Source organism: Tachyglossus aculeatus, chromosome 23 (genome assembly GCF_015852505.1).
Source record: "Tachyglossus aculeatus isolate mTacAcu1 chromosome 23, mTacAcu1.pri, whole genome shotgun sequence".
In the NCBI taxonomy this organism is placed as follows: Eukaryota; Metazoa; Chordata; class Mammalia; order Monotremata; family Tachyglossidae; genus Tachyglossus; species Tachyglossus aculeatus.
The window spans coordinates 34,855,477-34,869,750 of record NC_052088.1 but is presented as its reverse complement, the minus strand read 5'-3'; the positions used below and the strand labels follow the sequence as shown (position 1 = coordinate 34,869,750).

At 43.2% G+C, this 14,274-nt stretch overlaps 1 protein-coding gene across 1 annotated transcript in view; it reads right to left on the bottom strand.

The window, feature by feature from the left end:
- The window catches only part of ITGA2 (integrin subunit alpha 2), a 133,697-nt gene that overhangs the window by 39,173 nt on the left and 80,250 nt on the right, over positions 1–14,274 (bottom strand). The window contains exons 16-17 of the mRNA XM_038765572.1: positions 12,417–12,556; positions 8,881–9,032 (exon numbers count right to left, since the gene is read on the bottom strand). Of these exons, the coding sequence (XP_038621500.1) occupies positions 8,881–9,032; positions 12,417–12,556 (292 nt within the window). The remainder of the gene's footprint in view (positions 1–8,880; positions 9,033–12,416; positions 12,557–14,274) is intronic.

The following is a 14,274-nucleotide window of genomic DNA, read 5'->3' as shown; positions in this document are numbered from 1 at the left end:
TGATGTGCATATAGCTATAATTCTATTTATTCTTACGGTTTTGACACCTGTCTACAGGTTTGGTTTTGTTGTCTGTCTCCCCCTTCCAGACTGTGAGCCCGTTGTTGAGTAGGGACTGTCTCTATATGTTGCCAACTTGTACTCCCCAAGCGCTTAGTACAGTGCTCTGCACATAGTAAGCACTCAATAAATATGATTGAATGAATGAATGAAATACCACAGTTATTACTATGTGGTAATTTTACCGGGATCATTAAAATGTAATCATCAAGATTTCAGGAGTCAAAAACACAGTCAACTCTCCAAAATGCAGGATCAGAGTTTCCTGATCCTTTTGCTCTCCTCGTTCTCTCTCCTCTTGACCCTGAACGTTTGCTTCCGCCGTAAATCCATCACCCCAGGAAAAAGGGGAGAAGTTTAATAGGAAACACAAATCAGTCCGTGATGCTACAGTAAGCGCTCAATAAATACGATAGATGATGGTAACTGACTCTTTATTAAGTTTGGAAGAGGGAGGTTGAAGCTTTCGACTGAAAGGAATTTGGGATATTGGGTAATAATGATAATAATAATAATAATGATGGCATTTGTTAAGAGCTTACTATGTGCAAAGCACTGTTCTAAGCACTGGGGAGGATACAAGGTGATCAGGTTGTACCACACGGGGCTCACAGTCTTAATCCCCATTTTACAGATGAGGTAACCGAGGCTCAGAGAAGTTAAATGGCTTGCCCAAGGTCACACAGCAGACATGTGGCAGAGCCAGATTCGAACCCATGACCTCTGACTCCAAAGCCCATGCTCTTTCCACTGAGCCACGCTGCTTCTCCTCTATGGAGAGTTTTTCTCCCAGCTCGATCAATCGTGTTTATTGAGCGCTTACTGTGTGCAGAGCACTGTTCTAAGCATTTGGGAGAGTACAATTTATTTTCTTGATGATGTACATATAGCTTTAATTCTATTTGTTCTGATGGTTTTGACACCCGTCTACGTGTTTTGTTTTGTTGTCTGTCTCCCCCTTCTAGACTGTGAGCCCGTTGCTGGGTAGGGACCGTCTCTATATGTTCCCGACTTGTACTTCCCAAGCGCTTAGTACAGTGCTCTGCACACAGTAAGCGCTCAATAAATACGATTGAAAGAATGGATGAATACAACAGAATTGGGAGACACGTTCCCTGATCACAAGGAGTTTACAATCTAGAGATAGTTGAAAAAGTTTTGACATTAGATATTTTCAGATCCCGCCCCACACAATTGTTACTCTCACTATCTTTGCAGAATCCAGCATTTGAATTAATGATAATTTATCAATCAATAAACCCACGGCACTTATTGAACGCTAAGTGCTATATACAGAGTGCTGTACTAAGATCTTGGGAGAGTACAACAGAGTTAGCAAACATGTTCCCACGCTCACAGCTTTAGAACTGTTGTTTCCATGAGACAACCTTCATTTTCAAGAACCGCAGGTTTTCTACCCCATGCTCGGGTTGGGCACAGTACCCGTCCCAAATAGGGTTCACAGTTTCAATCCCCATTTTGCAGATGAGGTAACTGAGGCACAGAAAAGTGAACTGACTTGCCCAAGGTCACACAGCGCACACGTGGCGGAGCCAGGATTAGAACCCATGACTTTCTGACTCCCAGACAGGTGCTCCACCCACTATGCCGTGCTGGCTGTGTAGGGTTTTAATATATTTGACGGAGACGATTTCCATGAGACCTCAACATTTAGCATTTCAGCAAATAACCCTTTGGTTTGGTGCAATGATGAGAATCTCTGTTTACCAGAGAATATTAAAATGATTATTATTAATCTACTAATGAATACTATATAATATTAAAATGAATACTAATCTACAGCACCTTGCCAGCAGCCTTTTGAAAGAGCATGCCTGAAGGAAGATTATCTACATTTTATTATCAAAGATATACATTTATACCAGCACTGTTGACAGAGAATATATACATTTATAATAAACCTACTTCTTGCCATTTCCTAACAAGCTAAGCATTCATCACTTCCAATCAATTAATCAATCATATTAATTGAGCACCTGCTAGAGCTTAGAACAGTGCTTCAGCGCTTAGAACAGTGCTTTGCACATAGTAAGCGCTTAACAAATGCCATCATTATTATTATTACGTGCAGAACATGGTACTAAGTGATGGAGAGAAAGCAGTGGAAGGTCGTAGATATAATCTCTGTCCTAAAGGAGCTTGCGATCTAGATGGAGAGAGCAACTCGAAAATCAATTATCATCATCATCATCAATCATATTTATTGAGCACTTACTATATGCAGAGCACTGTACTAAGTGCTTGGGAAGTACAAGTTGGCAACATATAGAGACAGTCCCTACCCAACAGTGGGCTCACAGTCTAAAATTACAGATATAGCCCACTGTTGGGTAGGGACCGTCTCTATATGTTGCTGACTTGTACTTCCCAAGCGCTTAGTACAGTGCTCTGCACACAGTAAGCGCTCAATAAATACGATTGAATGAATGAATGAATGAGATATAGTTAGGATCTCGTAGGGTTTGGATTGTGTACACTTTGAGTTGGGACAGAGAGAACGGAGCCAAAAAGAACATTCTCTTGAAGGACATGGGCTGATTATCTCTTTATGTTTCTTTTTAATTCTTTACCCAATTAGTAGTAGCCAGTCAGTCGTATTTACTGAGCACTGACTCTTCCTTTGTTCATTCATTCAGTTGCATTGATTGAGTGCTTACTGTATGCAGAGCAATCAATCAATCAATCGTATTTATTGAGCACTTACTGTGTGCACAGCACTGTACTAAGCGCTTGGAAACTACAATTAGGCAACAGATGGAGACAATCCCTACCCAACAATGGGCTCACAGCGCTTACAGAACACTTTACCACGCACTTGGGAGAATACAAGATAACAATAAACAGATTCCTTGCCCACAGTGAGCTTACAGTCTACAGGATTAATTTCCATGGATGTACATCATCAGGAAGGGGGCAATAATTAAAAATAGAGTCACTACACAGTAAGCGCTCAATAAATACGATTGAATGAATGAATGAATGCTACTCTCCCATCCTTCCCAGCGGTATCCTCAGAGGAACTCTCCTCCCTCCTCTCAAGTGCTACTCCGGCCACCTGTGCTTCTGACCCCATTCCCTCTCATCTTATGAAATCTCTCGCTCCATCCCTTCTCCCCTCCTTAACTTCCATCTTCAACCGCTCACTCTCCACTGGTTCCTTCCCCTCTGCCTTCAAACATGCCCATGTCTCTCCCATCCTAAAAAAACCCTCTCTTGACCCCACCTCACCTTCTAGTTATCGTCCCATATCCCTCCTACCATTCCTTTCCAAACTCCTTGAACGAGTTGTCTACACGCGCTGCCTAGAATTCCTCAACAACAACTCTCTCCTCGACCCCCTCCAGTCTGGCTTCCGTCCCCTTCATTCCACGGAAACTGCGCTCTCAAAGGTCACCAATGACCTCCTGCTTGCCAAATCCAACGGCTCATACTCTGTCCTAATCCTCCTCGACCTCTCAGCTGCCTTTGACACTGTGGACCACCCCCTTCTCCTCAACACGTTATCTGACCTTGGCTTCACAGACTCCGTCCTCTCCTGGTTCTCCTCTTATCTCTCCGGTCGTTCTTTCTCAGTCTCTTTTGCAGGCTCCTCCTCCCCCTCCCATCCTCTTACTGTGGGGGTTCCCCAAGGTTCAGTGCTTGGTCCCCTTCTGTTCTCAATATACACTCACTCCCTTGGTGACCTCATTCGCTCCCACGGCTTCAACTATCACCTCTACGCTGATGACACCCAGATCTCCATCTCTGCCCCTGCTCTCTCCCCCTCCCTCCAGGCTCGCATCTCCTCCTGCCTTCAGGACATCTCCATCTGGATGTCCGCCCGCCACCTAAAGCTCAACATGTCGAAGACTGAACTCCTTGTCTTCCCTCCCAAACCTTGTCCTCTCCCTGACTTTCCCATCTCTGTTAACGGCACTACCATCCTTCCCGTCTCACAAGCCCGCAACCTTGGTGTCGTCCTCGACTCCGCTCTCTCATTCACCCCTCACATCCAAGCCGTCACCAAAACCTGCCGGTCTCAGCTCCGCAACATTGCCAAGATCCGCCCTTTCCTCTCCATCCAAACCGCTACCCTGCTAATTCAAGCTCTCATCCTATCCCGTCTGGACTACTGCACTAGCCTTCTCTCTGATCTCCCATCCTCGTGTCTCTCTCCACTTCAATCCATACTTCATGCTGCTGCCCGGATTATCTTTGTCCAGAAACGCTCTGGACATATTACTCCCCTCCTCAAAAACCTCCAATGGCTACCGATCAATCTGCGCATCAAGCAGAAACTCCTCACCCTGGGCTTCAAGGCTCTCCATCACCTCGCCCCCTCCTACCTCACCTCCCTTCTCTCCTTCTACAGCCCAGTCCGCACCCTCCGCTCCTCTACCGCTGATCTCCTCACCGTACCTCGCTCTCGCCTGTCCCGCCATCGACCCCCGGCCCATGTCATCCCCCGGGCCTGGAATGCCCCCAATCCCTCTGCCCATCCGCCAAGCTAGCTCTCTTCCTCCCTTCAAGGCCCTGCTGAGAGCTCACCTCCTCCAGGAGGCCTTCCCAGACTGAGCCCCTTCTTTCCTCTCCCCCTCGTCCCCCTCTCCATCCCCCCGTCTTACCTCCTTCCCTTCCCCACAGCACCTGTATATATGTATATATGGTTGTACATATTTATTACTCTATTTATTTATTTATTTATTTTACTTGTACATTTCTATCCTACTTATTTTATTTTGTTGGTATGTTTGGTTCTGTTCTCTGTCTCCCCCTTTTAGACTGTGAGCCCACTGTTGGGTAGAGACCGTCTCTATGTGATGCCAATTTGTACTTCCCAAGCGCTTAGTACAGTGCTCTGCACATAGTAAGCGCTCAATAAATACGATTGATTGATTGATTGATTGAATGAATAAAATCATGGAAGCAGCATGGAGTTGGTAGAGCGTAGGCCTGGGAGTTAAAAGACCTGGGTTCGAGGCCTGATTCTGTAAAGACAAGTCACTTCTCTTCACTGGGCCTCAGTTACCTCACCTATAAAATGGGGATTAAGACTATGAGCCCCATATGGGACAGGGACTAGGTCCAACCTGATTAGCCTGTTTCGACCCCATTGCTTAGTACAGTGACTAGAACATAGTAAGTGCTTAACAAATACCATACCAAAAAAAAAAACCATGCTAATTGTAGGGACCATATCTTAGGAAAGACATTAAAAAATGTGGTATTTGTTAAGCGCTTACTATGTGCCAGGCACTATTCATTCATTCAATCAATCAATCAATCGTATTTATTGAGCGCTTACTGTGTGCAGAGCACTGGACTAAGCGCTTGGGAAGTACAAGTTGGCAACATATAGAGACGGTCCCTACCCAACAGTGGGCTCACAGTCTAGAAGGGGGAGACAGGGAACAAAACCAAACATATTAACAAAATAAAATAAATAGAATAGATATGTACAAGTAAAATAAATATTTTATCATATTTATTGAGCGCTTACTGTATGCAGAGCACTGTACTAAGCACTTGGGAAGTACAAGTCGGCAACATATAGAGACTATGATAAGCACTGGGATGGATACAAGCTAATCGGGTTGGACCAAATCCCTGTCCCGCATGGGGCTCACAGTCTTAATCCCCATTTTATAGATGAGGTCACCGAGACACAGAAGTGAAGTGACTTGCTCAAGACCACAAGGCAGATAAGTGGTGGAGCCAGGATTAGAACCCATGACCTTGTGTCTCCCAGGCCCGGCCTCTATTTACCACACCATGCTGCCTCCCACTGTGCCATTCAGGTTCCCATAATATATAATACAACGGGAGACTCCATCAATCTGTTGACTGATTGAGGGTAAGGGCATAATATTAGAGAAGCAGCATGGCTCAGTGGAAGGAGCTCGGGCTTGGGAGTCCGAGGTCATGGGTTCTAATCCCGGTTCCGCCACTTGTCAGCTGTGTCACTTTGGGCAAGTCACTTCACTTCTCTGGGCCTCAGTTCCCTCATCTGTAAAATGGGGATGAAGACTGTGAGCCCTGCGTGGGACAAACTCATAACCTTGTATCACCCCCAGCGCTTAGAACAGTGCTTTGCACATAGTAAGTGCTTTACAAATACCATCATCGTTATCATTATTATTATTATAATATACCCGGAGAAGAAATGGATTAGATAAAATCAGTTAATCCATCGATCGTATATGTTGAGCATTTACTGAGTGCAGAGCACTGTACTTAATCCATCAATCGTATATGTTGAGCATTTACTGAGTGCAGAGCACTGTACTTAATCCATCAATCGTATATGTTGAGCATTTACTGAGTGCAGAGCACTGTACTAAGCACTTGGGAGAGTATAAGATAACAGATTTGGTAGACACGTTCCTTGCCCACAAGGAGTTTTCATTCTAAAGGTAAGAACTCCTCATAGAGCTGGACATTTGATGAATCAATTAATTGTTAACCAGGAAGAATCACCCCAGTCAATCAGTTAATTGACTGATAGACTTTCTAGACTGTGAGCCCACTGTTGGGTAGGGACCGTCTCTATATGTTGCCAACTTGTACTTCCCAAGCGCTTAGTACAGTGCTCTGTACACAGTAAGCGCTCAATAAATACGATTGATTGATTGATTGATAGCCCGCTGTTGGGTAGGGACTGTCTCTATATGTTGCCAACTTGTACTTCCCAAGCATTTAGTACAGTGCTCTGCACACAGTAAGTGCTCAATAAATATGACTGAATGAATGGTAGATAAGGGCTAACCTAGTTAGTGAATCAATCGATTGACAGATAGGAAGTTTTTAACAGAAGGCCCACAAAGATAATTTGGGCTCCTTATACGGACGGAGAAGTGGGAATTTTTTTTCGGGAAGGCTGGGAAGGGAAATGACTGAAGGTTAAAGAAAAAAAAAAAAAGGGACGGGACAAAAATGGAATCCTTCGCCCAGTTACACAAAGGCAGGATGTGGGGAAACCTGCTGAAGCTTGAAAGGGGTAAGTGTAAGCAAACAAAAGGAAAGGCTTCTTCACGCCCTGGGAGGTTAACATATGGAATTCATTACCACAGGAAGTTGGAGAGGCCAAAAATATCAGCGGGGTGAATGGGGGGTGTGGAGAAATTCATGGTAGAGAGGCCTAGACTGGGTTACATGAGGGAAATTTGGGGTGTTGGATTGTCCATCCATTCATTCTTCTTAATAATAATTCTGGTATTTGTTAAGTGCTCACTGTCTGCCAGGCACTGTCCTAAGCGCTGGGGTGGTTACAAGCAAATCAGGTTGGACACAGTCCCTGGGCCATGTGGGGCTGAGTCTTAATCCCTATTTTACGGATGAGGAAACTGAGGCCCAGAAGTGAAGTGACTTGCCCAAGGTCACACAGCAGACAAATGGTGGAGCCAGAATTAGAACCCACGGCCCTCTGACTTTCATTCAGTTGTAGTTATTGAGCGCTTACTGTGTGCAGAGCACTGTACTAAGCGCTTGGGAAGTACAAGTTGGCAGCATATAGAGACGGTCCCTACCCAACAACGGGCTCACAGTCTAGAAGGGGGAGACAGACAACAAAACGAAACATGTGGACTGGTGTCGAGTTGTCAGAGCAAATAGAATTAAAGCTAAATGCACATCATTAACAAAATAAATAGAATAGTAAATATGTACAAGTAAAATAAAATAATAAAATAAAATGAATTCCAGGCCTGTGCTGTATCCACTATGCCATGTTCATTCATTCAGTCATATAAATTGAGCGTGTACTATAGAACAATAAACAGACACATTCCCAGTCCACATGGCGCTTATAGGACAATGGGTGATCAGGAAGGAAAGCAACCACTATTAAGTTCTTCCAGAGGTTCTGCAGCTTCTAATGGAGAAAGAGTTTGGGCTAAGGGGAAGCATTAATCTGCTCCCAAAATATATAACTACCCTTACCTGATTACTCTGTATCTACCCCAGTGCCTAGAACAGTGCTTGGCCCTTAGTAAGTGCTTAACAAATACCATAAATATTATTATTCTCCATTTTCAGTCAGGCAGGAGTAGTTATATATTTTGGGAAATGAAAATGGAGAATAATATCAATGATGGTATTTGTTATGTGCCAAGCACTGTTCTAAGCACTGGGGTAGATACAGGGTAATCAGGTTGTCCCACGTGGGGCTCACGCTTTTAATCCCCATTTTACAGAAGAGGTAATTGAGGCACAGAAGTGACTTGCCCAAGGTCACACAGCTGACAATTGGTGGAGCCAGGATTGGAACCCATGACCTCTGACTCCAAAGCCCGGGCTCTTTCCACTGAGCCACGCTGCTTCTCTAAGCACTGGGGTAGATACAAGCTAATCAGTTTGGTGACTGTCCCTGTCCCACATGGGATTCACTCTCTATGTAGGAGGGAGAAGAGATATTAAATGTCCATCTTACAGAAGATTGGGGCTCTGGAAATAGGAAGGAAATGTTCTAGCCACCCTAATAATAATAATGGTATTCGTTAAATGCTTATTGTGTGTCAAGTACTTTTATAAGCCCTAGGGGAGATGCAAGGAAATTGGGTTGGACACAGCCCCTGTCCCATATAGGGCTCACAGTTTTCATTCCCATTTTATTGATGAGGTAACTGAAGCCCAGAGGAGAGAAGTAACTTGCCCAAATTCACCCAGCAGACAAGTGGAATTAGAACCCAAGTCCTTCTGACTCGCAGGCTGCAACTCTATCCACTAAGCCACACCGCTTTCCTACAGCTCATCTTCTACACAACTTTTCCATCAGCTAGGTTTGTGATGTGTGAAAGGATGAAATGCGGCGACGTAGTCTACCTGAATAATGATGATGTGATCTGAGCAGGTGACTCCTCCGTCTACCCTGATGTTCTTCTGAATATTCCTTTCGTTGTTTTCTCTGAACAATCCCCGGGAAGTTACTCTGGATGAAAAGCGGTCTGCATCGAGGGTCACATTGTATATGATATCTGAATTGGGGGGAAAAAAAAGTAGATCATATGTCTCATCAAAATTAAATTGCTGGGAATCACAAGTATATTGCTCTCAGTTATAAACAAAAGCCGGATTTCCACGGCAAGAAATCATATTACTGTACAAGCCCTGGAAAACAATTTGTGAGTTCTAAAAGTCATACTCATTTCTGCCGCTTTTACACGTTATCTTATTTTTCTGTAGCACATTTCTCTGAGGTTGGTGAGGGATATCGTCTATTCATTCAGTCACACTTATTGTTGCCAACTTGTACTTCCCAAGCGCTTAGTACAGTGCTCTGCACACAGTAAGCGCTCAATGAATACGATTGATTGATTGATTGAATGCTTACTATGTGGGAAACACTACTAAACCCTTGGGAGAGTACAATATAACAATACACTGACACATTCCCTGCCCACAACTAGCTTAGAGTCTAGAAGAACAGACATTAAAATAAATAAATAAATGAATAAATAAATAACAGATATTTGCAAGAGTGCTTTTGGGCTGGGAGGGCGGATGAATAAAGGGAGAAAATCAGGGCGACGCAGAAAGAAGTGGGAGAAGAGGAAAGGAGGGCTTAGTCAGGAAGGCCTCTTAGAGGAGATGTGACTTCAATAAGGTTTTAAAGGGAATATGGAATGTGGAAAAACTATTTCTGTAAGTGTTCTAGTTAATATTTTTATTGATGGTCGTCCCCATAAGAAGGTAAGCTTCTTGTGAGCAGGAAATGCAACTTATGTGTCCGGTCTATTTGCCCAAATGCTTAACAGAGTGCATTATACCCAGTAAGGTGTTTTATAAATATATTTTAAGGATTTTAGAAAGCGAGGAATTTGGCCACATTTGCCATTGACCCTTGGTAGCTGAGCCAAGAGAACCCATGAGTCTAGAAATTCAACCACAATACCCTTCTTAAGTTCAAATGGGCAAGACAATTCATAGGCTGTGAACTTTGAGATGATTTTTGACCCCGTTATTAATTTCAGTTAATTAAAATTCATTAAAAGCACATCTCCAAGAGCCCTTCCCTGACTAAACCCTCATTTCGTCTTCTCGCTCTCCCTTCTGCATTGCACCTGTGTTTAAATTCACATCCTTTATCCACTGCCTCCTTCTGGCCCAGAGTAAGGTCTCGATAAATACAAGAGATTGATTGATCAATTGAGATATAGGATCCCCATGCCAGAGCATGCATCTGGGCTTCAATCAATAATAATAATAATATTTGTAAAGTGCTTAGTACATGTCAAGCATTGTTCTAAGGCTGGGGGGGAACGTTGGGATGAGTCACACTTTGCCTCTTTCTCAATTTTTAAGCTCTACAGTACTGAGCATTGCCACTGCTCCCGACTATGAGCCCGGGACTCTCTATATATGTTGCCGATTTATACTTCCCAAGCGCTTAGTACAGTGCTGCACACAGTAAGCACTCAATAAATACGACTGAATGAATGAATAGGCAATATTCATCCAGTCAGCTTTCACATGAGGATCCAGGGATCCGATTTCCTCCCTTTTATGCTGAACGTTGGTTGCCATACAATAAAGGTTACAGAAAGAATCAATGCTTTTGCAGTGGCAGAGAGTTTTCCCTCTCATTTTTGGACATGAATGAAAGTGGACTTTTCTGCCCCGGGGCCCATCTTCATCACCTCCAGTTCTCTCTCCACAGTCCTGTGTCTAAAATCACTTAGGATTAACTGCTCCCACTTATTCCATCCTGTTTTTATTACTGCATTGGTCTCCTTGCTGAATTCCCTGCCTCCTGTCTCTCCCCACTTCAGTCCATACTTCACTCTGCTCTGCCACCCACATCGTTTTTCTACCAAAAAACTCAGTCTGTGTTTCCCCCTCCCTCAAGAACCTCCAGTGGTTGCCTATCCACTCTACATCAAACAGAAACTCTTTACCACTGGCTTTAAAGCACTCAATCACCTTACCCCCTCCTATGTCACCTCGCTGCTTTACTACTACAGCACAGCCGGCAGACTTCATTCCTCTCATGTCAACCTATTCACCAGACCTCAATCTCATCCATCTTGCCGCCAACCTCTCACCTGGAATGCCATTCCTCTTCATATCCGACAGATGATCAGCGCTTAGAACAGTGCTTTGCATATAGTTAGCGCTTAATACCATCATCATCATCACGATCACTCTCACCCCTTTGAGAGCCTTATTCATTCAACCGTATTTATTGAGTGCTTACTGTGTGCAGAGCACTGTACTTATTGAAGGCATGTCTCCTCAGAGAGACTTTTCCCAACTAGGCCCTCAATCAATCAATCAATCGTATTTATTGAGCACTTACTGTGTGCAGAGCACTGTACTAAGTGCTTGGGAAGTACAAGCTGGCAACATAGGGCTATACAACCTGGCCCTCCTTTTCCCTCTTCTCCCACTCCCTTCGGCATTGCCCTGATTTACTCCCTATATTCACCCCTCTTTCAGTTCCACAGCACTTTGTCCGCTGTGTGACCTTGGACAAGTCACTTCACTTCTCTGGACCTCAGTTACGTCATCTGTAAAATGGGGATTAAGAATGTGAGCCTCATGTGGGACAGGGACTATGTTCAACCTGATTAACTTGTAATAACAGTGCTTTGCGCATAGTAAGTGCTTATTAAATGCCATTATTAATAATAATAACTGTATATTATATTATAATTACTATATAATAATTATGGCATTTATTATGCACAAAGCACTGCTCTAAGCACTGGGGAGATTACAAGGTGATCAGGTTGTCCCAAGGGGGGCTCACAGTCTTAACCCCCAGATCAAGGCACAGTGAGAAGGCTAACAATAGAGGAGCGGAGTGTGCGGGCTGGGTTGTAGTAGAAGAGTAGTGAGGTGAGGCAGGAGAGGCCAAGGTGGTGGAGTGTTTTAAAGCCAATGGTGAGGAATTTTTGTTTGACGAGAGGGTTGGGCCACCGCTGGAGTATCTAGAGGATCGGGGAAACACGGCCTGAACGTTGTTGTAGAAAAATGATCCGGACACCAGAGTGAAGTATGAACTGGAGTGGGGAGAGACAGGAGGCTGAAAGGCCAGCAAGGAAGCTGATACAGTAATCCAGATGGGATAGGATGGGTACTAATGTATATTAAATACATTTGATTAATGGATTGATCGATTGATTTAGAGAGGAGTGTCTGAATGTGCAGTAATTTGGCCAGTTTCTGCCCTAGGTTTATTCCTTTTCCTTGTTAGGGGAAATCCCTGTCTTAATATTTTCTGGCCTCCTCTTGCATTGAAGATCCAGATGTCAATAAACAACCAGTGCTATTTCTTTTAGAGGCACCAGCTTTACAGTTCTAGTCACTTTATTTTCTAACGTATTTTTAAAAAACAGGTATAATCCAGTTTTTCTTACCCACTTGATTGGTTTGTTCCACGGGTCTAAATTTTGCCCTGAAGCATAACTTGACGGCTATCTCAGTATTCTTCTTCAGCAAACTGATTTTATCGGGTGTAAAGAAAGCTTCTACAGACACACTTGCAATACTCTGTGACCTGCAATGTAGAATTGAATACGGATTGAGGTAATGTCTGAGAACCACTTTAAAAGCCTAAATTTCTGGACCCACTGTCAGCTGTAGTTATCGAAAATTCTCTACCCCTTCCCTAGAGCAGGAGATTAATGTCCCAACACTCAAAAATGTACCTGACTACCTTCTATGAATTTGGATACTATTGATCTGTTAAAGTGTATTCTTTCCAGTGAAGAACGGAATTAGTCCAGATTCTCTTGGAGATTTTTTCCTGGCTTCAAAGTTCGATTTGTTTTCACTCATTCATTTGCTTCCTGGGGAGAATTTATCTATTCCATATTTCTGAGGTTTGAACTGCATTAGCCATAAAATCAAATTTACTGTCCTTCAATCATGTTCTAGTTCTATTAATAATAGTAATGGCATTACTATCTGCAAAACACTGTTCTAAGGGCTGGGAAGGTTACATGGTGATCAGGTTGTCCCACGTGGGGCTCACAGTCTTAATCCCCATTTTACAGATGAGGTAACTGAGGCCCAGAGAAGTTAAGTGACTTGCCCAAAGTCACACAGCTGACAAGTGGCAGAGCTGGGATTTGAACCCTTGACCTCTGATTCCAAAGCCCGGGCTCTTTTCACTGAGCCACGCTGCTTCTCATTTCTATTTCTATTGAAATTCTCATTCTCATTTCTATTTCTATTTCTTTTGAAATGAGGTAAATCCAAATGAATATGGTTTTAGTTTATTGATATTAAAGCACTCAGAAAATACCATTGATTGATCCTTAATCACCCTGGAGATAAACAATAATAATAATAATAATAATAATGATGATGGCATTTGCTAAGTGCTTACTATGTGCCAAGCACTGTTTTAAGCACTGGGGGGATACAAGGTAACGATTGTAACAGCTATACAAATAACATCATTGATGTCTCCTTAGTTGTATCATGTTAATTAAATGTAAGCTCCTTGTGGGCAGGAATTGTGTCGACCGAGTCTATTGTATATTTTCCCCAAGTGTTTAGCACAGATTTCTGCACACAGTAAGAGCTCAATAAATATAAGTCACTGTGAGCCCATTGTTGGGTAGGGACTGTCTCTATATGTTGCCGATCTGTACTTCCCAAGCACTTAGTACAGTGTTCTGCACACAGTTGGGCACTCAATAAATATGATTGAATGAATGAATGGATAGTGACCAATAGAAGAAAATAAAACCAATGGCCAATCCTAAAGGACCAACTGTCAATGTCAAATATCATCCACAGGATTTCACTTGATGGTAAGTGTAGCAAATCACTAATTCTCTTTTTTAGTAGCACCATGTCAAGATCAGTGAGTTCCCCCTCCTCCCCCTCCCCATCCCCCCAACCTTACCTCCTTCCCCTCCCCACAGCACCTGCATATATGTAGATATGTTTGTACGGATTTATTACTCTATTTATTTATTTATTTTATTTGGACATATTTATTCTATTTATTTTATTTGGTTAATATGCTTTCTTTTGTTATCTGTCTCCCCCTTCTAGACTGTGAGCCCGCCATTGGGTAGGGACTGTCTCTCTATGTTGCCAACTTGTACTTCCCAAGCACTTAGTACAGTGCTCTGCACACAGTAAGTGCTCAATAAATATGATTGAATGAATGAATGAATGAATGAATCAGTGGGATTCTACTGGAGTCTTTCTGACCCAGCTGCCTTCTGGAAAATCTTCAGTTTGAGGAAGATTGGCTCG